The sequence below is a fragment of the Rhea pennata genome, chromosome 3, assembly GCF_028389875.1.
Source record: "Rhea pennata isolate bPtePen1 chromosome 3, bPtePen1.pri, whole genome shotgun sequence".
Taxonomy (NCBI): domain Eukaryota; kingdom Metazoa; phylum Chordata; class Aves; order Rheiformes; family Rheidae; genus Rhea; species Rhea pennata.
In genome coordinates this window covers 15457555-15482381 of record NC_084665.1, presented here as the reverse complement: position 1 = coordinate 15482381, position 24827 = coordinate 15457555, and the positions used below count along the sequence as shown (strand labels likewise).

The 24827-nt window shown below is 46.1% G+C and overlaps 1 protein-coding gene across 1 annotated transcript; it reads left to right on the top strand.

Moving 5' to 3' along the window:
- The first annotated feature begins 12700 nt into the window (after nt 1–12700).
- Nucleotides 12701–14980, top strand: LOC134138079 (T-cell activation Rho GTPase-activating protein-like). Its single transcript, XM_062571291.1, is given in 7 exon segments — nt 12701–12853; nt 13055–13216; nt 13467–13594; nt 13691–13860; nt 13968–14165; nt 14441–14838; nt 14840–14980. Coding segments are annotated over 7 exon segments (1350 nt in total).
- The last annotated feature ends 9847 nt before the right edge of the window (nt 14981–24827 follow it).

Here is a 24827-nt window from a genome sequence, read left to right as displayed (position 1 = left end):
AAGCTCTGCACATCCCGCCTCTCTCTAAAGCTTTTAATTCTCAATTCAGAACAAATAAAACCAAGTAAATATAGTGTAACTTTAACTTCCCACTTACTTGAGAATGGGCTTAAATGAAGATACAGGAGGAAAAATGTAATAGCAAAAAATGTAAGCACTGAAATGGAAAAAAAAATCCAAGTATTTAAACTCCAGCGTTTGTTGTAAAACACTCCTTTCACAAGCAACTGAATTTATCACCTAATCTATAAAAGACACTTGACTGAAAATACACAGGCTTTTCACATTCATTTATAAACGCCATTGGGGTGCTTTGGGGCTTTTAATTCCACAGTAGAATGGAGCTCCCAAATAGTGATTACAAGCGCTCTTATGGCTACACTTCTGATGCAGGAACGTCTGCTCGCCCAGGCTGAACCCTGTGATCATACTTGGGGTGGGGGAGGGAGGAGGGGAAGTGGAAGAAGTGAAGCATAATATAAGCTTTACGTAGAGACAGAGACACCAGCTGGACTTGGACTGCAGTCCTCTTCATCTCCGTGACAGTCCTGACAGCCAGACAACCCTCGGTGCCGAGATGGGACATTTTGTATCTAATGACTTCTGGCAGCTGAACTACTTAGTTTCGGCATTTCTGGTGCATAGTGCACCATCTCATCAGCATGAGGCTGCTCTTCCTAGACATCCTCCCTGTACGTACACAGCAAGCTCCCTCATCAAGCTACTCTTTCAGCCTACTTCAAGATAGCACCACCCACCATGCTCCTTTGCAGTCTCCATATATTTTCCATCTGTGTCGCTTCCTTCACTCTGTCCTTAAGTGTACAGCTACTATCTGAAAGAATAACATACTTCCTCTGAAATGCCTGGATGATGTCTAAGGATTGTTCTTCTCTGTGGTTTCTCTTGTGATTTGAGCTACTTCTTTGGAATCAAGATGCTCTCCAAGACCCATGTTGGATTTGGCTGTTGTAGCCTGACAACAGTGGTTTTCAAACATGCTTCACTACCTCACAACCTCAGTAGCCATCTACACCCAGATACAGTGAGAGGAGAGTGGTATATAGACTGATGGGTGGGAAGGACGAGGAAAGGACTAGACTAGGGAAGGACTAGCTTCTGTTCTCCTATTTCGAAATCAGAGCACAGAGTAGCACTGGAATTATTCTATCCACCTGCCAAATTACCTCTTTAGAAAGCCTGAAGAAGAGATTTCCTGTAGATGCCTTTTGGTTAATTGACTCAAACATGAGGCTGTCATTTATAGAGTTCCAAAGCACAATAAAACCTACCTCCCCTAATCTCAAAACTCCTTAATCTGCAAATAATGTTATCTGGCTCCACCTTAACCTTTAGAAAAATGGTCATCATTTCTATATTCCTTGTATTTCAGCACATGCCCTTCTTCTTTTCCTTTTCTCGTAACTAAGTGCATACTGATAGTTCTAGCTGGTGGGCTTAAAAAAAAGGGGGGGGGGGGAACCACAGTGGATAACCTATACAGCTCAGATTGTCCACAAAATTCAGTTCTAGTACCTTCAATCTCTCCCCCTTTGCTATAACTTTGATCCATTTGGAGATGCATGAAAACCTCAACACCAGCCTCAACTATTCTGTGAAAAGCAGCAAAACAGGCTGCAACACATTATTGTACTAGAAATTACTTTGGTAGAAAATGAAGGTGAGGGAGGAAAGGGGTAAAAATTTCGAAGGTATGTACTTTCCACCTACCAAACTATTGGATAGTAGTAATACACCCAAAACTGCAAAATGTGTTACTGCTAGAGATGAAAAAAGAAGTGCAATATAATATAATAAGAAAAGAAAAACGCTCCTCAGAAGAAATGTCCAACTGGCACCGGGGAACTGTGGGTGTAAAACTCGTAAGTGTTTGAGCACCACCTGCCAAGATATTAAAAATGCGATTCCAGGCACAGAAGGAAGCATAACAAGTTTTAGAACCTGCAGAGTACAAGGGTTCTGAAATTCTAGTTTTCAGAGGTCAGGAAGAAGAGAGTTCACAGGAAGAGAAAAGTGTTTCTTGCTGTATATGTCTGGTCACTACTGCAAATGTATACAGGTCTCAAAAAAAATAGTATGAGCAAGAAAGCATATTCTTAATCACTAAAATAGCTGGTTTTGAAGTATTTGTGCTTACTGACAGGAGTAACTTATTGCCCACTCTTTTTCAGTATAAATACAGTCATTATACAGTAAATATTCTAGTCCAGAAACACATCCAAGCATTTATTCATGGCTGTTCCTGGCCTCCCTCCCATAAAGTTATTTTCCTCAGAGGCATCTCTGCTCTGCACTTCACACAAATGGTCAGGGTAGTGCACCACAAGCATTCCTGATTTGTATGTATTTAAAGTTCAGTCCAAGACAGTGAGCATAGGCTCTGGGAGCAAACGCAGACCTCATCCTTTCTTTTCCTGTTGTTCAGAATCTAGACAAATTCTGATTGGAACTATCTTGCGGGTGCTCAAAGCAGAGGATAAAAGGTAAACTCTGCAAGCGCTTTCAAACATCTGAAAGACACAAGCTAGACAAACAGCAGGCAGTCTGCAGGGGGGGACCAAGCCAGGGGGAAGCAGCATGCTAGCCTCACAAGCAGACAGCCAAGGCTGAGAAAGCAGGGGCCCAAAGATAAGTCTTCCGAGGCTGGTCCCATTTGTGCTAGGACACATCACACCCTCCACAACTCCAGTCCAGGAACTGGGCCAGTAGCATGATGGGGCAGCAGCCCACAGAGCAAGCGGAGAGCACGCAAGCTACTGAACTTGCAGGGACAGAATGCCACAGACACCCCAAAAAAAGGCCACACAAAACACAGCTGTAGTATTCCAGTGAAATCCTGTGAGAAAGTCATCACATTTAGTAAGTTACAATTGCAGCCAGACTGCGCAAGAAGTATCATCCATGTGCTGGATGATCTAACACAAAACAAACCTAACTCAGAATAACTCATTCTGCTGCAACAATTTTCAGGGTGGTAATTACCTATTATCTGCATCTCCAATGGAACATTTCACTTGAGTGTTATTTGGACCTCTGAAAGTATTGTATGCCTGACAACATGATTAAAATGCTGTATCTGTTATAGCTGTGAAAATTTTAAGGTCACATTTAAAAACAAGGAGATTTGTAAGAAAAAAAGGGAAGAATTTCAGATGGCCTATTAAGCAGGCACATTTAGAAATGGCCCATAAAGATTGCAACAACTGAATTTAATAGATACTTATCTTCTTAAATAAGCAAGCAAGCACCAATACTGACAAAAAAAGCACATGACCCTGTAGAACATACAGGGCACAGCAGCATTTGCTAACAGCTCAGAATAATTTTGTTCCGCACCAGTCCTATGAAGATGTCTGTAGAACATAGGCTGTTCTTCATTTTCTTTCCATCCCACATTTCTGGTTTGTCTAAAGAAAAAAAAAACATAAAAATATAACAGCAGCATATCTTCTTTAACAGAAGAAATGGCTAAGAAACTAAATTTCATTTCAGATATTTGTATTTGAGAAAATATTTCTCTTAAGAAAGGAATGTGTGCTTTTAGTAAAGCCTGACCTCTCAATATAGCTTCTAATTAATCAATCACTAATTCAGGAAATCTGAATAATAAATTCATTGCATGGCAGCAATGAAGAGAAGAGAAAGGAATACAATTAGCTCACCTGTACCTACTCCTCATGCCTGATGAACCTATTCTCCATCACCTCATCATTTCTATCATGAGTAACATCTCTTTGTCCATGGAAAATGAAGAAGGTACTGGGCTTCCTACTAAGACAAGCTCAGCTTTAACCTGGAGCACAAGGATTTGGGGCTTAACTGTCTCATCACTCAACTTACTTAGCAGACCTCAGAACTGTAACTTTCTGGACACAAATATAAACGAGTTTAGATGGTTCGTACAAATCTTACTGCAATCTCTTCCAGGCACACTAGGGCACCTTTCACTGGGAGCATCTGCCTTTTCAGTTACCTCAGCAAGAAACTAGGTAGTTCAGTTGTCCAAGTATTATCTTCACTAGATGACCAAAACAATTTGTCAGAGCATCTTCTCTCTATTGCTGTCATCCGTGAAAAGGTATTTTTGACTCAAAAGTTAGGGAGATGTAGGTACTCAGTACAACTAATTTTCTTTCTGCCAAAAAGTCATCCCATGGCCTCCCATAGTACCTGCAGGCCATAAGACCAGGTAGACGGCTGCAAAATCAGGGCCCTCTACACTGCAGATCCTGCATCTCTTGTGCTCACATCCATTGCCACCTTCTTGTCTTAAGCCAGAGAACTGCATGGTTCACAAAACAGATCTGCTATTTGACAGAGGTGTTATCCGAACCTCTAAAAAGCATCATGCTCTTTGCTGAGAACACTGTATCAAGCTCTAATTTCCCCATTTGCCATATAAACTTTCTTAACTACAGGTGCCCTGAAAGGCACCAGTTAAAAAATGGGTATGTATGTGTCATGAAGACAACATATTAACAGTATCAGGGAATTACTAGTCTCATAAACTTGTCACAGCACTGGGAATATTCTTTATTTTTCTAAGCTATACAGTCACTTGAAATCTGTAAATGTCAGCCTCTTACCTGATTAGTCACAACTGCTTGAAAGTTATTACAGACAAGCATGCATATGGAAGCATTTGAACAGATTGTGACTTATGGCCAGTTGGTTTTAAGTTAATGAGAGACACTGCAAAGAGATGATATTTCAAGCATTTTCTTTGTGCTTGTCAAGAACATCATTGCTCTATGGTCCAGTCCACAACACTCCTGAAAGTGCCACCCCCCTCCAAGATGTTATTTAAGAGAAAATTAAACCCCAGAAGAACTGTTGATTTTCACTGTATACTTTTGAAGTTTTGCATTATATGGCTCAGAAGTGCCTCTTTTTCCTTGAGGTTCAGTTGCCTCTGAGGAATTGCCACTCCTACCTTTTAGGTGCCATAAAGTCTACTGGAATCCAAAACTGCAGCTTACATGCCTAGTTCCCTTATGCAATGCACATGGAGATTTGGTTGTCTGTGTCTAGGATCCATAAAAGCCAGCAAACGAGTAGCAAGTTACTATATGTTAAAGTATATCTGCTGCACCAAAGGAGATAGAAAAAGGAAACTTTAAGAATCTAGTGTGGAGAGTCAGCTTTGGCCATAGGAAACCTCACGTGGGTCAGGAACAGACATCTCACCGGCTTTCTGCCTACACAGGTGCTGTGGAACTGCACCATAGTCATGTGTGCTCACGGCAGTGAACATCAAGAGAAGGAAGACCCTTTCCCTCTGCTCTGAAAACTTACTTAGCTTTAGGTTGAATATTTGTAATCAAAGTGACCATACAAACTCCGATCTTGATTTAATGAAGTATAGATGCCCACATACTTGCCAGGACCCATCTGCCAATCTGCCTACTCTATCTGTTCTCAGTTGATTACACAATATGGTAAACGGCTGCTATTCATCTTATTCCAGCTGAAGCTCAGAACAAAGATCATTATTTCAAATGATAGCTGATGACCATGTTGTAAGGCAGAAGACATCACAGTGCTGTTGTGGTCCACCTGCCCACAGTGCCTTCTGACAATTCCTGCTCTAGCTAAATTTGATTTCTTGTTTTCTTACTTTTTTTTATCCACAGACTAATATATCAGCAATGTATATCCGACTTTTCCCACACTTCAACTAGCACTACCCTCTGTCTGGAAGCAACACACTACTAGGCTCACTGAAAACAGGAGATATCAATCATCAATTTCTCCCTCTCTGTGAGAGGAAACTTGACTCTGATGTCTAGCAATTACTGCCCTTACCTCGGAGGATGGGGGATTTGTGGCCTGTCACCATTCACAAATTAATTAGAGGACATGCTCATGGACTTAACCCCAGGCCTTCCCTTCTCTAGAAAATGCGTGAAGGATTCAGCCATACAGTAACTCTCTTACTATTTGGAACAATTAGTACTTAAACGTCCCACTGAAAGAAAAAGCAATCCACTCGACAACAGGGACTGCGAAAAGCCTCTCTCAGGACTTACAGCCGAGTTCACTTAGAAGTGGAAAACTGGTCTCAAAGAACTTGAGCCAAAAGATTAAACCTGGGACTGGCCAAGTGTTCTACCTGCTGTGTATTGTAATGAAGAAATGAGGGCGGAAGGATAACTTCTGGATCATACGCATACAGTTACCCAAGTATAACATCTACTTTGTTATCAAGCACTTATAAAATAATGTAAACTTATCTCACACAGATAAAATAGCTAGAACAAGCTCTGGACCAAAGGGAAATACGTCACCAGAGTTATAAAGTAGTTAGATTACTAGCTGAGACTGAAACTAACCACGTGAGAGGAATAATGCTAAATTCATAGAGGCTGCAACAGGTGACCCTTAAGCATAAGCTTTACTGCCAGATAAATGAGGTGGAAAGGCCATCGCTGGCAGTAAACTAGGTATTAATGCTATAAAATAAACTGGTGAATGTGTGCTACAGGCATCAGCATGGGCCTGATCCTGACAGGTTTTGTGCTAATTCAGCTTCTTCAAGGATCAGACCCTGAAGCTATTGTTTCTACTCTGTAAATATGCAGACTGAAAGACTTCAGACTTGCTAATATATGCAAAAATAATTGCTTCTGAGACCCTAGATAAAGCAAACAGACAGTATGCCAATATAATCCCCGCTTCTTTTGTTTGCAAGTATGAAAAATTGTCTCAGGGTCCACATCTGACTATCCTGGATATATAGGAGTACACAGGGAAGATTTTTTGTGAATTTTTGCCACATAAAACTGTGCTCCCTGTATATCCAGGTCTACAACACAAGCCCACTAAATCAACCTGGGCAAAAAACACACCTAAAATGAAATACGGCAGAAGAACAGATGAGAACAGATGCAATGCAACTCCCACACAAGCGGATTTTAATGTCTCCTCCTTGACCCATTAGGCTTTCCAATTTCTCAAAGTCTTTTTTTTTTTTACACTCTTTCGTTTCTTGCACGCTACACTGATTTAATGTACAAATAAATTAATATGGTTATTTCATGATCTAACACTTTTAACTGATCTACGTTGTAAATTCTTTACAACTAGAGAACCAAAGGATATCTTCAACTCCATACATCTACCAAATAGGGCCTGCTCTAAGGTTAAAGGCTTTTGTGTACGAAGAGTGTAATTATTGCGTATTGACTTCAAGCAACTTTTAAGTCTTGAAATAAAACTTTATTGCACTCACATGCTCAGTCATTCCCTCTCAAATCATAAGCAAAACATGATTTTACCACTGACTGATTTACCTACTTCTGAAAGTATTATCAGCAGGGAAAACTTCTATTTCCTTAATAGAAGATCCAGAAACTTAACCTGCTTCCCTGCTCTTCTATCGTAGGTGGGTCTATATTACAAGCAAAACATACCTGCTTCCCACAGCATTAACTGCAAAGTCATTATTTGCCAGCCTTTAACATAGCAGGGATTTGGGGATGTCATCTTCCTATACAAAGTGTGTGGCTTGTTTCTATTATTAAATGTTGACTCACTAAGTGCAAAGACTGCATTTCACAACTACGTTGCAATCTGTGGGTTTCATGCATACTTTTTGCATGCAGTAGGGCACTTTTCACAAAAGTATACCAGCCAATTCCATTCTTCAGCATCTCTTACCTACAGAGTCACAGAGCAGCCATCAGCAGAAGCCAGTGCAGGAGGGCATCTGAGAGCTACATAGCTTGCCTAGTCAAAAACTGACCACTAGGCCCAGCTTCAAAGAGGCAACACAGCCTTAAATCTGTAGCATCACCTAAAGCCATCTCTCATCTCCCAGCTACTCAGCAATACTAAAAAAAAAAAACATCTTTTAACCTCACATAGGTGATGATACTTAACTGTGGTCACTCCTAGACCATCTTGCTTACTCTTCTTCTTCTCCGTGCCTCATCTATCATCTTTGTACAGCAATAATAGTCTATTTGAATGGCTGTCCTCTCCAGAGGAACAGTTTCAACCTCTTGTGTTCTCAGTGACAGCCAAAGCTTCCACTTAAAAGATTTCTTTCCCCGCTAAGTCAAATATGGCTTTTCTGACTTTCTTCATGGAGAAAGACAGTCCAGCCATTTATTTTAAACAGACTGTGAAAAAAGTGATCCTCTGCTGAAGCAGCTTCATGGTAGTGAAGAGATTCAGGATTGCTGAAAGCAAACAATTCCCTCAAAATGATGCCCGAGGCTGTCAGCTCTGAACTACTGTATCCGTACTATGTGATACTTGATGGGAATGGTCTGTGTTGTAACTTTTTAGTGCCTAGAACAATACCGCTGTGTTAAGCAGGATACAAATAAGTAACTTACAAGGTCTTGGAAATCTGTGAGAAAGAACAGCGGTTGGTTACATAGAGATTCGGTGGCTTCCAGCCACAGAATCACCATGAAAAGCAGTCGACACAAAGGTCGGAAGTTGAACCGTAGTGAAATAGCGACCCCCAAAGTCAACGCGGCCCCCCGAAATAAGTCTGCACGCATGCATAGTATCACAGGCCAGTTATGCAACCGGGGCAGAGTTGGGCTAGACTCCCTGCATTTGCTGGCTCCATGTGCTGGGACTCCCACCTACCGCAAGTAATCATAAATACCGGAGTTCTTCCGAAGGAGGGGGAGGCTGCTACACAACAGAGGACCACGTTGCCTCCTCGGGGACGCCCGAAAAGATTGTGCCTGCTGACTCTCTCTCTCACCATGCAGACGATCGGGACAAGCATTGAGGTGGTCCTTGAGATTACTATCGAGTCGGTCTGTTTGTAAGTATCTACTAATAAACTGCTTGCTACTGAAGAGTGTTTGTGTGTGTGTGTGAGTTTGTGCTGGCTTGCCAAACCGGATGTTTGGCCCCCGGGAATCTAACTAGAACAGCTATCAACACAGAATCACAAAATAGCTGGGGTTGGAAGAGACCTCTGGAGATCATCTGCCTTAACCCTCATACTCAAACAGGGTCACCTAGAGCTCACCAACTTTGGCATAGCTCTAAGCATGGAGACTCCATACCCTATCTGGGTAACTTGTCCCAGTATTTAACCACCCTCACAGGAAGGAAGTGTTTTCTTATGTTCAACTGGATTTTCCCGTGTTTCAGTGTTCATTGCCTCTCGTCCTGTCACTGGGCACCACTGAGGCCCCATCCCGTGTACATTCTCCCTTCCTGTATTTATCTGCATTAATAAGATGCCCCCTCGGTTTTCTCTTCTTCAGACTAAACAGTCCCAGCTCTCACAGCCTCTGCTCATATAACAGATGCTCCAGACCCTTAATCATCTTTGTGGCCCTTTGCTGGACTCACTCCAGAAAATCCATGTCTTTCTTGGCATGTCTTCCAGGTCAGCCTGCTCTGTTCTCCAACGGCATTCAGCAACCACCCTACCTTAAAGGCATTAATTTTTATTGAGTTCGGCTTCAGAATCTCAGGTTGTAAAATAAATGTTTGATTCAGCTGATTTTATTATCACATCTGTATTAACGGCAGCTCCATGGACTCAGCCAAAATTAAATGGTCTTCTTGGGAATGCCACTGAAGTTCTTTTGTTCGTCTTGTCCTGTCCAGCACTGGGACTTCATAGGCACTCACCACACATGCTTTGTTTGAAATGCAGATGACTTGAGGAATTCTCTCATCAATAAACACAAGTCTTGCTGCACATCATTGCTCACATATTTCACTGTCATGGCCAAAATCTATCAATTAATGAAAAAATAAAGGTTTCATAGCCTAGCTGTGATGTTCCGAAGTGGATGAATATTATATTAGTGAAAATGATTGCTGCCCAGAAATGGACTACAGAAGTTCATATTTGGACTGACTACATTATCTGTTACAACAGTCTTATAGTCCTACCATGTAACTGTCTGGAAACCAAATTTCAAGTAAAAAAGAAATCTAAAGCCATTTCTAGCTTTAGCAGTTTAGTAAATAGTCTTATAAAATGTAATGTAAATGTGGCTTTTGACACTGTCTCCCATAACATCCTCATAGGTAAGCTCAGGAAGTGTGGGCTACATGTGTGGACGGTGAGGTAGATTGAGAGCTAGCTGAATGACAGAGCTCAGAGAGTTGTCATCAGAGGCAGAGAGTCTAGTTGGAGGCCTGTGGCTAGTGGCGTCCCCCAGGGGTCACAGGATCCAGCCTTGTTCAACTTCTTCATCAATGACCTGGACGAAGGAGAAGGTTTTGCTGATGATACCAAGCTGGGAGGAGTGGCTGACACACCTGAGGGCTGTGCTGCCATTCAGAGAGACCTGGAGAGGCTGGAGAGCTGGGTGGAGAGGAACCTCGTGAGGTTCAACAAGGGCAAGCACAAGATCCTGCACTTAGGGAAGAATAGTCCCATGCACCAGGACAGGTAGGGGGTTGAGCTGTTGGAAAGCAGCTCTGCAGAGAAGGACCTGGGAGTGCTGGTGGATGACAAGTTGACCATGAGCCAGCAATGTGCCCTTGTGGCCAAGAAGGCCAATGTTATCCTGGGTGCCTTAGGAAGAGTGTTGCCAGCAGGTGGAGGGAGGTGATCCTGCCCCTCTCCTCAGCCCTGGGGAGGCCTCATCTCAAGTACTGTGTCCAGTTCTGGGCTCCCCAGTACAAGAGAGACATGGAGCTACTGGAGAGAGTCCAGCGGAGGGCTACGAAGATGATCAGAGGGCTGGAGCACCTGCCCTGTGAGGAATGGCTGTGAGAGCTGGGCCTCTTCAGCCTTGGGAAGAGAAGTCTGAGGGGGGATCTGATCAATGTGGATAAGTACGTGCAGGGAGGGTGTCAAGGGGATGGCGCTGGACTCTTTTCAGCTGTCCCATGTGACAGGACAAGAGGCAATGGGCACAAACTGAAACTCAGGAAATTTCATCTGAATATAAGGAAAGCCTTCTTCACTGTGAGAGTGACAGAGCACTGGAACAGGTTGCCCAGCAAGGTCATGGAGTCTCCTTCTCTGGAGATATTCAAAAAAGGGCCTGGACGTGATCCTGTGCAACTTACGCTAGGTGAGTCTGCTTGAGCAGGTGTTTGGATGAGGTGATCTGCAGGGTGTGCAGGGAAAGATGACTGAAATGAGGAAGGCGCTGAAGCCTCTGTCCCCTGAGGAAAGGCTGCAAGAGCTGGGACTGTTTGTGGAGAGAAGGAGCCCGGGGGGGGGATCGCGTCAGTGCAGTTCCTTATCTGGAGGGAGGGTGTTAAGGAGGCAGAGCCAGCCTTGTCTGCCTGCTGCCGTGGGAGAGGACAGTGGCAACGGCACGACCAGAAACAGGCATGGAAACGGTGCGGCAGCGGAGGTGCCGGAGGCAATGAGCCCCCCCTCCTGCCCACAGACTCACTGGTGCATCACAACATGCCACGGTGGCATCGCAGCGACCCCACAGGTGATGGACACCAGCCCAGCCCCATTGCGGCACCGTGCCACCGCAGGGCAGTGCGGGCAGAGGCAGCTCTCAGCCCCGCGATACTGCTCGGCTAAGGCAACGCCTGCAGCTTGGCGCAGGTCTGCGCAGCCCCAGCGCCATGGGGCAGGGGATCTGCTGAGGTGCCCGTGGTGCCCCCGCTGCCAGCAACCAGGCAGGGCCTGGGCCCCTCAGCCGTGGGGCTTCTGGTGCCCGCCTCGGGCTCTGGGGCAGGGCGGCGTCCCGGTCCCCAGCGCCACTCAGCGCCTTCCTGTCGACCAGGAGCCCCCAGCTGCTCCTCCGCCAGCGCGTGCAGGTGAACCGGCACCAGCGCACACACCACCGGCACCTCCTGCTGTTCCCGCACGCCATCACCAACGCCACCTTCAAGTAAGGAGACATGTCCCAGCCCTCCCACCTCCCTCCCCACGGCTCTGCCCCAGCAGGCGCAGCTCCCGGAGCAGGAGGACGGCTGTGCCTGCTCCCACCACATGCACCCACTGCTCCCTCCCTGCTCCCTTCCTGCCCTCAGATGCGGCTCCACCTTCTAGTTGAAGGACTGGGTGCTCCTCAGGCAGCTGTGGGTGCTGTGCTGTGAGGAGGTGGTGGCGGCGGCCAGCCCAGAGCATGAGGAGGAGGAAGTCTTTGGCCTTAAGAGCAGCCAGACCATCATCCTCGTCTGGACCACAGGCCTCTGCATGGTCACTTTGGGGTGAGTCTGGGGGCATGTCCCAGGGCTGGCATGGTGCCCATCCTGCCCCACGGAGCCCGATCCTGTCACAGGTGCTTTGTCTGCACAGGAAACAGCTCTTGGAGATGCACGTGTCCAAAGCAGCAGCAGCAGCGTGGGCTGAGGCTGCTTCTGCTCTGTGCCACAGGTGGCAGGAGGTGAAGCAGCTCTGGCTCGACGCCATCCTCAGGTCAGCCCTGCCGGGGGCTCAGGCTGCCGGTGGCACCAATGGTGGTACCCATGCAGCGGTGGGGAAAGGGGCCCCGTGCAGCTCCGGGCAGCACGGTGGGAGTTGCTTTGCCTCGTGCTTGCAAATGAGCAGCAAGTCCCAGGAGCCGTCAGCACAGCTCCTGCCTTGCAGGCGTGGGGACCCCGAGCCCTGCAGGCAGCCGCTGCTGCTCTTGGTTTCTCTCCCCGTGCAAAACCTCGGTGCCTGTAAACATGCTGCAGGAGGCCCTGCTGCACGCAGCGCTGCGCCTGGTTTTCTGAAGCCATGTTTGCTTTCCTTTGGCTTGCAGCAGATGGAGCAAAGGGAGGGCAGATGGTGGTGATCTCCTGGCCCCTGGCTTGGAGAGGAACCCCCACCACCAGCGACTGCTCAGGGCAGCTAGGCTCCAGCCCCCACATGGCCCTCTTTGGGCAGCCTCTGGCCCTCCTCTGTGGGCAAGATGTTGCCCTGCCCCAACCAGTCCAGGTAAGCAAACCTTGGGGAGAGAGGTCTCCTGCGGGGACGACTCCACTGCTGTCCCCAGAGCTCACCAGTGCCAGGCGAGGGTTGACTGCGGGACAATCCAGGCACTGCCGGGCTACTCTACATGGAGCAAGAACAACATAGCAAGCCAAGTCAAGGAGAGGGCAGCGCCACGTGCAAAAATTTCTCTCTTTCTGCCTGCAGGAGATGCTGGCTATACTCAGTGAGAAAGGACCAGCCACTGAGGGCATTTTCCAGAAAGTGGCCAACGAGAAGGCGCGTAGGGAGTTGAGAGAAGAGCTGGACAGAGGCGGGAACATGGATCTCACAAGCCAGCCCGTGCACCTCTTGGCAGTGCTGCTGAAGGTGAGTTCTGCTGACTAGCAGCTGGGAGCACACAGCGGGGATCTGCGTGGGCCCATGCCAGTGCCTAGATTGACCTAGGAGGCACTCCAGCCTAACACCCACCGGAAGCCACACTCCAAGGTTCAGGCCTAGGACCCATGGGCATTTCCCTTTGCCACAGGATTTTCAGTTCCACCAGCTGCACTTTTGAGAGCAGGTAGCTACCAACTCACAGTGATGCTGCTTCTCTGCTCCCTGCTCATGTCCAGAGCCTCACCTAAGGGCCTTGGCCTTCCTGAGAAACATCCCCTACAAGCTTCTTGTGGCTGACCTCTACAACAAGTGGCTGCTAGCACTGCAGCAGCCCAGCCTGCAAGAGAAAATTGCACAGCTGAGAGTGTAAGTTTGCCACCTGTCCCACCGCTCCGGCTCAAACCAAGCAGCAGCAGCCCCTGCAGCTGGCACGCCTCTTCCTCTTTGCTTGTGTTCCCACAGGGTGGCTGGCAAACTGCCTCCAGCAAACTGTCTCTTACTCCAGCGCTTGCTCTCTGTGCTCCACCGTATCAGTGAAAAGGCAGACAGAAACCGCATGGATGCCAGCAACCTGGTGATCTGTGTGGGGCCAAACTTGCTCAGCCCCACTGGCCATGCAGAAAGAGAGCAAGGTCTGTTGAACTCAGCACCTCGCTCCCCACGGAGCTGAGGCTCAAGCTACCCTGCTTGTGGCAGGCCACATGAGCTCTGAGCTACAGAACTACAACTGTGACTGCAGAAACCTCCCTTAAGAGCACAAAAGGCTGCTCAAGTCCTTTGCAGCCCCTTGCACTGAACTCCCAGGCTCTCTGCATGCAGGTGACACTCTTGGTGAAGCTCCTCACCGACAACTGCGCAGCAGTCTTTGGGGACATCATCGCCTGGCCGTTCAGACCCTCAACTGAGGAGTCACCAGAGCATACAGACAGCTCCAGAGGTATGAGCATGGACTGCTGATTGGCCTGCGCCAGGGCTGCTGGATCACATGCTGTAATGGCAGAGCCAAAAACATCTGGGGAAATGCAGAGAGCTGCAGAGGGTTGAAGAGGGTATTGCAGGGTTTCCCTAGTGGAAGGCTTTTCAGGTCTTCAGTACATGGGAACAAAGGTTTCGCGTTTGCATCCGCCAGAGGGGCCACAGGGTAAGTGCCCTGGCATCTTCTCATGGCCTCTAAAAGCTACCTCACAGGCTTTGTCCCCACTGAACACCCAGGTGCTGCTCAGCAGAACCACGCTGCCTTCAACAGCCCTAACCCCGAAGCTGACGGCAGCCCCACCACGTCTGGCCTGGAGCAACCCAAAGCAGCAAGTGCTTTTATAGGCAGCAGCTATCCAGCCTGCCTCTCTGCCCCTTCCCTGACAAACTGGAGGAAGGAGATCAGCAGCATGCACAGGAGCTTCTCTGAGGCAGACCTGTCCTCCCAGATCAGCAACCTGCAAGGCAGCAGAAGGGCCCCGGAGGTAACCAAAAGCCGGGAGCATTTTTCCATTCGAAGCACAAAGCACAGCCTGGAGAAGGAGGCACTAGAAACAACACCTTGCCGTCCTAAAGTCACCCTTAGCAAATGGCACTCTGTCCCAAAAACATCCTCCAGGTGCTCCTGCAGAGCTGCTTTTCTCCTCTGATGGCTTGGTCTTCACCAGCTCTACACTAGCCTCACTCCCGAGCCCCCCAGAAAGCTTTCTAAAGACATCCCAGCCTTTTCCCATCAAGCCCAAGGAGGACAGCAGCAAATCCAGGAGATACTTCTGAAAGCACTCCAGGCTGTTCTCTTTTGCAAACTGCAGCTAAGTGCTCCCAAACATCCCCTAGGCTGGAGCGGTTCCCTCCCAAACATGCCATGGGGGTAGCAGAGAAGTCTCCTGTGCAGCAATGGCCTTTCTACAGCCATTGACAGGTGGTGAGGGCTGGGACAAAGGAAAGCAACAGTTTATCGGAGAGTGGAGAAACCAAAGACCAAGTCAGGATGTGACATTCTTTGGCAGCCAGTGGGTAGGAGCACAGAAAACTGTGCCAGCATCTCTATAAGCAGAGGACTCAAATATTCCCACTGCTTCAGATCCAAATGATTTGCGAGCTTGATAAGGAACCTTGGTATCTTGGAGATCACCCTTCTGTGGAGTCCCTATTCTAGTCACACGTCTGCATGGTTTCCTGAAAACCAGCTCCACATGGAATTGTGAATCAAAGCTCCCTAGAAGTATTAAATGCTTTCAAATATTAAAAGTTGCCTTCCTCATACCCTCCCTCCCTACCTGCGCCCATACACTCCAAATAGGCCTAGGTGATCAGGGATGGAAACGGGGATCATGGCGGCAAGATGTGCCCTTTGGCTCTGCATGCTGGCAAGGCTCCCAACCCAACTACCCTCCCTTGCAGGAAATGCTCTTATCTCCAGCCATAGCAAGGGCTGCTACCTCCCAAGCCCATAACTCAGGAGAGCAAGTCCAGTTATGTGCACAGATTCCTACTGGAAAGCTACTTAGAAGTGGCCAGCCTTACCCACTGGAGGTAGCACAAAAGACACCTCTGCAGAAAGGGCCTTTCTCTCTCCACTAGTGGTTAAGGAGTTATGGGCTAAAGAAAGGAAACAAATCCTCAGAGAGGGTACAGCAAACTGGGAGGAGACCTACAGAGGGCTCCTATGCAGTACCTGAGGCACCACCATGGTTCCCTCCTTGCAGGAGTGCCAAGTGAGCAGGGAAACAAGGGAGAGGCAAAGCTGGTGCTGCACTGGTAGCAACCAGAAGATCTTTGGCCAAGGAAATGCAGGGCTTGGCCCAGCTGGCAGAGCTCAGTGCTGTGCACATGGCACTGGAGCAAGCAGCCTCTGGCGTCTGTGCACACTCAGGCACTGCATGGTCCACTGCCAACCAGGGGCTAGAGAAGTGGGTGCAAAACAACCAGCAAGGAAAAGGTAGATATCTCTGGGGAAAAACAATCCTGGGAAGAGCTATCACCTAGCTGAATCAAAGAACGGATCCAATGGGCTTGCCTCTGCCTTCCATAAAACCTCTAAACCCTGAGGCAAAGTGGAATCTCATGGCTCAGCAGTTGGCTACAAAGCATGTCTGGCCCGCTTAGGAGGCAGAATAGCTAGGCAAGTGGTGGCACCAATGGCTAGGGGCAGCCTGGGAATGAGGAGCTATTTCAGGAGGCCACAGGGAGACCATGGCCTTTGACAGAAGTGCTGGCCAAACAGGTTGTAGACTCATGCCATTTTTGTCAAGCTTTAGGACAGAATCCACCCCAAAGGACAATGGCCTGCCCATCTCAGCACAGGTAAGCTACTCCAGGACACTTGGCAGAGAGATGATATTAGTCCCTTCAAGCAAACTCCTGCAGGCTGGAAATATATCCTGATAGGAGGAAAAATAATTAGCAAGGTGGGGAATGTGCAGTGCAATGGGTCTAACAAGCCCAGCTGGTTTACCCTGGTGGTGAGCCTCTTTTCCTTGCACAGAGAAAGAGAACACGAGAATGGATCTTCTCAGATGAGGAGAGGCATGCAAACAGGGTGTGCTTCCAAAGGAGTATGGCTTGCCATTTACTGCCTTGCTCTCTAAGGAAGGGCAAAGCAGGAAGAGGGAAGGGACTACGAAAACTGCAGCTCCGCAAGGTGCCTCTCAATTGCTCTGAAGGGGATCTCCACTTAGTGTGCGAAGTGGCAAGTTGACTAAAGAAGGGGCAAAGCCCCAGTGGCAAATCCCATAGAGAAGGGGATTTTGCTTACTACAGCAGCAAATCAGTGCCAATGAACTGAAGGGAGGGAAGCACGTGTTCCTCGTGGTGTAGTTTGTACAGCCTCCCAAACCAGCTCTCTCTGCACAGCCTGTGGCTTTGCAATTGCAGCCCTTGGGAAGGTGGGCACAGCCCTGGGCACTTCCTCCATGCCCAGAGGAAGAGGTCTCTACACTCTGCTTTCCCCTCAGCCCTCCGCAGCTGATCTCTCTCTCTCACTCTGCTGTAGAAACCCACGGCTTCTGTTTTTGAAAGATATGGTGATACGGTGTCATAAGGAAGCAAATGCAATAGTATCATGCATATATATCTTGGGGAGGAGTGTTCTGCCTTGTGCCAAACAGATGCAATACCTTGTATCTGTTTGACATGAAACACCCATCCAGTGAACAGAAGAACAAAATTGTTGACTTAAATGCATTTAACGCTTCTCTTTTATCTAAATACTAGTGTTACACTGAACACACTTATTGCTCTGTTCAGATGAAAACAGAAAACTATTCCACATAGTAATACACACTCAAGAAACTGGCCTTGCAATAAGACTCATCTGAATGATGGGAAACAGGATAGGTGACCCAAAAATAGCTCTCAAGAGACATTAAAACCCAGCATGAGTAACAGATCTGGGTTCTATAATCACTTTACAGTAGCAAGCATACAGGCAATGAAAAAGTCTACTGGAGTAATTAAGGCACCAAGGTGGGCAACCTCTCGCTGGCCCAAACTTACACCTCAGCCTCTCTTTATTACTGCCCTCTGATCCCAGAGGAAGAAAGCATACCATGCTGGTGTTCGTAGCACCTGCACACAGAGTGGGGAACCCTCCAAAGCCTGAAGGTCACCCCCGCTCTGAGATTAGGCATCTATAGCTTCTTGCTCATTAAGCACAGGCAGATTAATTTCAGACTGTCTTGGAGATGCCAGACTCCACTGCACTGGTGGCTGCCGTGGAACAGCTGCTGAACAACTGCACTTTACAGTCTGGTATGTCAAAGAAAAATGGAGTTTTGTTAACACGCATGGCTACAGCTGCCTGAGCTATGCATTGAGACTTACTATTGCAGAGCCTATTTTGCCCTCACCCTTATTATGCTAAGCAAAGTGCTATTTCAAGCAAGAAGCCCAGAGATAATACATACCGGAACAAAAAGGCAGCACCAGATCTTTCATGTTTATTATGCATTACAAATAGGAGGGAAATCTCTGTTTGTTAGTTATTTAGTTGCACAATCTCACTCATTTCACTGGTGACTCACTTTATTACTTGCAAAAATCCAATCCATGGCGGAAAGGGGCATCCTGAAGCATATGATTTTTAAAAGGAACAAAAGAACAAAAGAAGGAAGCAAAGATGCTGAGTAAAATACAGCACAGCAGAGAATCTAAGATTAAATCTAAGAATAAAGATACTCTTGGGGGGAGGGGGAAAGCAATCAGTAGATAATTCTGGCTATGGAATAAATAAGAGCACACAAGTACTAGCCTAATATCTGCTAACGATCTACAGAACCACATACCATCCTCTCTCCTCCCCTAGATACAACGCACTCCTTCAAGCAGCAAGCAGGCTGGGGGCCTAGCAGCCCTCTGGCTTTTATTTTCAAACGTGCCAAGAGCTCCCCCAGGCTGTTGGCACTGCTGGATGGCGATGCCGCGCGCGGCTCGGCACACGGAGCCGGCGGCACGGCGGGGGGATTCGTGCTGTTCTGGTGGACTCCAGCCGGGAGCTGGACCCAGCGCTCCAGCACTGGCTGCTCCAAGCAGCGGCGCCGCGTTGACGGACAGCTGCTGCGTCAGCCCGGGCGAGGGCTGTCATCCTGGGCTGTACGAGTGGGCAGCCTAGAAGAAAACAGCCGATAATAAAAGGCAGAATACGCTCCAGCCTTTTGGAAACATCTGGACGGTACTTCTGGCGATACACAGCGAAAAGAAATTGTTATCAGCCCTTGTAATTCTCATTTGTTACATGTATATAACCCTACAGATCAGTATAATTCCTCTTTATCTGCATCAGGTTTCTTTAAACCTGCCAGGCATCTGCTGCTCCTCCTAGCCGTACCTCTTTCTTTCCCCTTCTGTCTTCTTGGGTGTTTACCATTTTTGATTTTTTCACTTCCAATTTCCCATTACTCTCTCTTCCTCTCCCCCCACCCTATCCCTTTTCATGATAGATGTTTTTCAAAAGAAAATAACAAGTTATTCAGATATATATCTATACGTATATTGGATTAAATAAATACTAGGATGTGTCTGACTCCTTGTAAAGAGGATGTATACACATCCTGAACCATTCTGCCCCTTTAATACAGTATCCTAGGCAACCTGCATTTTCATATTGGAGACTGAACCATCTGAGCCTTTTTTTAATATAAAAATTAACCTTTGCACATCATCTGAGAATTTCAGAAAGCACATAACCTGATTATGCCTAAATTCCATGAATTATTCATTTGTCTGCAGACAAGAGAGATCAGATTTAATTATGTTTGAGGGGCATCTTCTGTAGGATTGAATGTTGAAATCCTCATTTGCTTATCTAGCAGTTTTAAGCGCAATTTGCATTGGACTTCAAATGTATATACATATGCATAGTGGAAAAGGTGTTAGCTCAGACGACACACAAAGAGAAATCAAAAATATACAAACACTCCCATATATACAAACAGACCTGTCTCCTTACAAGCTGCTTGTATATTAAATCCAATAAAACTTTATCTATGTTACTACAAAATGAAAATAAAAATAAAGTAATAATACCAAGTTATCCAGAAGATGGCCATGGGTCATATGAAACGTTTATGCATTTTGTTTATACAATCAATCAGTTTCTTCAACAGCTATATGGCAATGCTAGCCAGTGAAAAACAGACCTGATCGCAAAGCAAGTCTTTTGTCATATGTGGCATGCCTTAAGTTATCTTCAAATGTAAAACTCTCATTGCAATCAGTATTCACTGTGTAAGCACTTTACAGAACATTTTTACTCTGAGACAAAGTGATGAAAAACATCTTTTAAGAACTATAATAATAAAGTGATATAAACACTTCTATTACTTCAAAGTGCCAAAACTTAAGATAGTCTTTTCTTGTTTTTCCACATCAAAAATTATTTGTTTAATGGGCGTACTTACCATGGCATTAATTTCATACATGTGTGCAACTTGTTGCACGACTCCACGAGAGCTGTTCTGAAGCATAACCAGAAACATACCACAGTTGAGCAATCCCATCATTTCTCTGCGTTGAAGGCTTGCTTTTTTATTATTTTTACTTGGAACTGCCTTGTAAGTCAAAATAATTTATTGACAGTGAGAGCTCTTTCATTTTTAGCGCATGGAATAAAGACTGGCTGAGCGGGAACTGGCGATGAGCAGAAGAGATGTTCAGGTACTCTCAAATTTGGTTTTGGGCTTAGAATGGAACAAAGTTGCCACCTGTCAGCCAAGCTACAGTCCCTGTGCTGTATCCAACCCCACATCACTGCATGAGCGAAGCGAAACCCTTTTTCTAACAGTCCCAGTTAATTAACTCAGTATTAACTCAGGGACAGCTGGTAAATCGCTGCCCACAGCTACTTTTCTCATTCTCTGCATGTTGGATGCACAACACACAAATCCGTACAGTGCAGCATGTTAAGACAAACCAGGATGAAGAGAGCACTCTAGCTTCTAGGTGCCGTGAAGTTATGGTGCCTCAGTTTCCCCACCTGTAAAAAGATGTTGATGATATTGAACTCTGCAGTACAGTATTTCAGTATCTACTGAGAAAAGACCTATTTAAGAAGATGGTACTCTTTTTCACTGCTTACAAAGTGGGTTTTCAATGATTAAAAAGTTTTTTTTTTTTTTTTTTTTTTTTTTTTAGTAGAGTTAACAGTTGTGTATATGAAACCCTCCCCAGATGTTTGGCTTTTCAAAGGGATATAGAAGGGATTTTAGAGCACAAGCTAAGCACTCGATTCCTTCAAACATCACAGCTTTAAAGCCTGCATTTACTAAAAATCATTTGACTCTGAGAAACAAACGCTATGTTTAACTACAAACAAAGGCTAACCTCTGCACAAAACGTGCAAGTCGTTCTGTGCGAACGGACCAAAAATGGGAGGTTTCAGCCGCAGGTTCCTCCCTGCCCTCGGAGGGGTGTCAGGTGTGGGCAGCACAACACAGCTGCCAGCGGGCAGAGCACCGCTACAAGCAGGACTTGGCCAGTATTAAATCCCTGACAGCTCTGAGCTGAATCAATGCATAGAGGGGAAGGAGCGCACGTGCATGCGTGTGCCCCCAGGATGCCCAAAACACTACGAAGTGTTTGATATTTCATTACTTCTCCCCCCATTACAGCTGGGGAAAGTAGTAAGTGACACGAACTGTTATTAGGGGTGAGTCAACACTGCAAAATTCAGATCTGGATTCAGAATCCCCTGAAGAGGGCAAGGATGGGGCCCCATATTTAATAATTATACACAGGAAAAACATCACTTCAAACTCACTCAGCAGCCTAAAGCTAGCCCACTAAATGTTAAATCAGATGTCTGATTTCAGGACAAAGCTAGTGCCACAGGTAAAATTAATCTCATCAACTTTTTAGCACTTGGTCCTTCTTGCCAAATCTCAGTTGTGATTTATTGGTAAAGCAAAACTACGCAAGAAGCACTTTATTTTTTTCAATCAGTTTCTCTGCCATTTGGCAAGGAGGAGGCCATAGCAGCACGCTTAAGCTATTTTGTTCTCGATGCGGCATGCTTTGAGCACTGTAGCCTGAAGAGTTACCTATGCTTGGGGTAAAGCTCGGTTTCTGCTACAGCTGGTGTCCTCTAAAGGGCAGAGACAAACTATTCGGTCTTCACCACCCAGAGCTTCACACGGGGAACAGTCATTCACACAAGCAACCTCGCTGGCTTCTGTTACTACTCCACAGTTGGAATATCAGCATCTTGATGAAGCATCTTCATTTTCAGCCACTGAGCAGTCACACGTCCTCACTGAGACAGTGGCTCTGAAAACTGGTTGCTGTTATTCTGCCTTAGGAGGCCAGCAACGTGCTTTCTGAACATGGCCTTAATAGCGGGTGTGAATAAATTATTATGGTTTATTTCACAGTGTGCATTATATATTTTTAATATGTAAGGTTGATAAAACTAGAAGAGAACCTAAAAATTCCTTCCCTTCTCCTATCTAATCTCTTGTTACACCAGCAAAGCCTTATATGTAATGTAAATTACGAGTCTGCTCTGATGTTTTTCTACAGAATGCCTCCTTGCAGTTTGTTTTCCACTGCAAGGCAATTAAATAGCTAACATTGTATTTTAATACTCTTTTGTGAAATATTAATGAATCCTTGATGCATTGTTATGTAACTGCTGTAGATTTCTAGACTGCCTGCTTTTTTCAAAACTACCAAACTGCACAAATTTAGGTCTACTGTTTCTTTTCTAAATGCATCATTTTCTGAAATTAATTTCCTGCCTAACATAAATAAGCTATACAGATGACTCTGTCTTCTTGCAGCAACAGCCTTACAGTCTGAGTGCAGGGGTCTTTAGGCTTGAAATCTTGCAAAGATTCCTAAAAGAATTGAACGCCACAGGGTGCACAAAGATTAACCTGACCCTTGCATTTTCCAGATAAATGTTGCGTCCCCCCCTTTCATAAATCAGTACATGGCATTATTCTTTCAGAAGCTGCAGTTCACAAATGCAATAAATCAGCCCAGTACTCTGGCATCGATTTACCTTCAGCATGTGCTAAAATCCCAGTGGTACTTATACCTGTGCCTATGCAAAGCCCCAAGTGTTCTTCCAGCAACATCAGCCCTGTAAAATAAGCTAAAACACAGGCATTTGCTGCAAACGCTCAGGGAACAGAAGAGGACTTTTTCCTGTCCGTAGCCATCACGTTCCTTCAAGCCTTCCTTAGGTTCGCAGCTTGGAAACGAGGTGCAGGCGGGCTGCCGCCGCGCTGCCAGCGTCCGCCGCCACCGCGGCTGCCTCGCGCAGAGCTCGCCGGGCTGGGGCCTCCCCACGGCCACCTGGGCGCGCAGAAGGCCCCTTCTCCCTGCAGAAGGCTTCAAACTCTGCACCCTGCAAACTCAGCATCTAGACACTAAACCCAGACCTCAATAGCTTTTATTTCTAAAGGTGACGATACACTGATCTGTGGGAAAATTTTCCCAAATAGCGCGGTAGCATTCCTTTAAACCCAGGTATTTACCAAGTATCGAGCATTCCTTTAAGACCAGATAATTACCAAGTACTGTGTATTGTTTATTTGCATGGCACTTGCCTCTGGAGACAGCTGGAGAGCGCTCACGGCGTCATTTTGCTTAAAACAGCAGTAATGTACTTGCACAGGCAACATTTTCCAAGTCCATCCTCTTCCTCTGCTCTGTCAGCGATGATCACCACTGAGTACTTCAGTATACTGGATAGGAATATGCCAGGTTCAGTGGCATGGAGAGGTGAAAGGGAAAGGGAACACAGGCAAAAGGATCTTTTCATCGCTGAAGAGATACAGAGAGGGGAAAAAAAATCACAGTTCATCCACACATAAAAGTCAATCACAAACTAATTTAATAGAGGAATAAACACAAATGACAATGAGAAGAGCTTGTGTCTGCCATCTTTTGTCTGCCTCCAGCAAACAGGAACAGAAAACAGTAAAGCTGTAAAGTGTACCACTGCTTCTATTCATCTAGGTAACAAATAAAGCATGAACTGTATTAACAAGCACAGCAAAATACTTAGATAGTTATTGTTCTACTATTCGAAAACAATAAACTTCACTTTGAAACATTTTGTAATAGATCTGGGGGTCTCAGTGTTTGATTAGCATCAAATATTTCTCAAACCTGGTTTCTAACACCATCACAGTATTTGAAATTCCATATTTCAGGCAATTATTCTTTATCAAATAAAAATAATATGAAGATTTGGTTTCTAGTCTAGCTTTGGGGAAGTATTTGTGTGACTGAACAGCATGGAGTAGTCTGGAAAAAAATGAGGGCTTACACTTATTAAGATATTTTACTTAGTGCACTTCTGAAATTCAGTTTGCCACTCAAAAACAAATTTTTATTTTATGGAGTAGCTTACCCTGATACAAGCCTCAAGCTTTGGTCTCAAATATGACCAGACTGACAACACTAACATCAGCTGCATGATACTAAGCCAGCAAAACTCCACCAGACTGAACCCTCCAGAAGGACCCGCGTCCTTCCACTCCCACCTGCTGCTCTCAGCTTCCTTACACAGCAGGAGTCACACTTCTCACTACCTCCTGAGAAGCCTCCTGCTGCAGACCAGCGCTCCCAGCCTCCACGCTCAGGCGCCAAGAAACCTCTTCCGCACCCCTCCGACGGTGCAGAACAGCTGCAGTCACCCGCAACAACCTTACGCCTTTCACAACTCGTGGGCTAAACCAGAACCACCACAACAAGCCTTTCTCCAGTCACAACACGGTGTTACTCACCTGAGACACTGCACCTCACCAAGTTCTCTCTAAAAGGACCATAAAAACAGCAGGCCTAAGACACAGCCAAGCTTCATAGCTTTTAGAAAGTCGATTTAAATTGGACTGACAATGACTGCAGGAGGAAAAAAAGGCAGGCTAGGTAGAAAAGCAAGGCTTGCTTAAAACTGACCTACAAAAGCGATTTTGGCTTCTTTAGATCTTGTGAGAGAGACCTAAGAGAAAAGAACACAGACGGAACTAAAGCTGGAGCAGGTTTAGAAGCATTAAAGGAGTCAGGAGACCAGGCTCTCTGCCAACAGCATTCAGCGGCAGAAAGACAACGGGGAGCAATCAAATCAGCAAAAGGTGTCGGGGCTAAAATTCAGCAAAAGACAGCCTGGCTATGA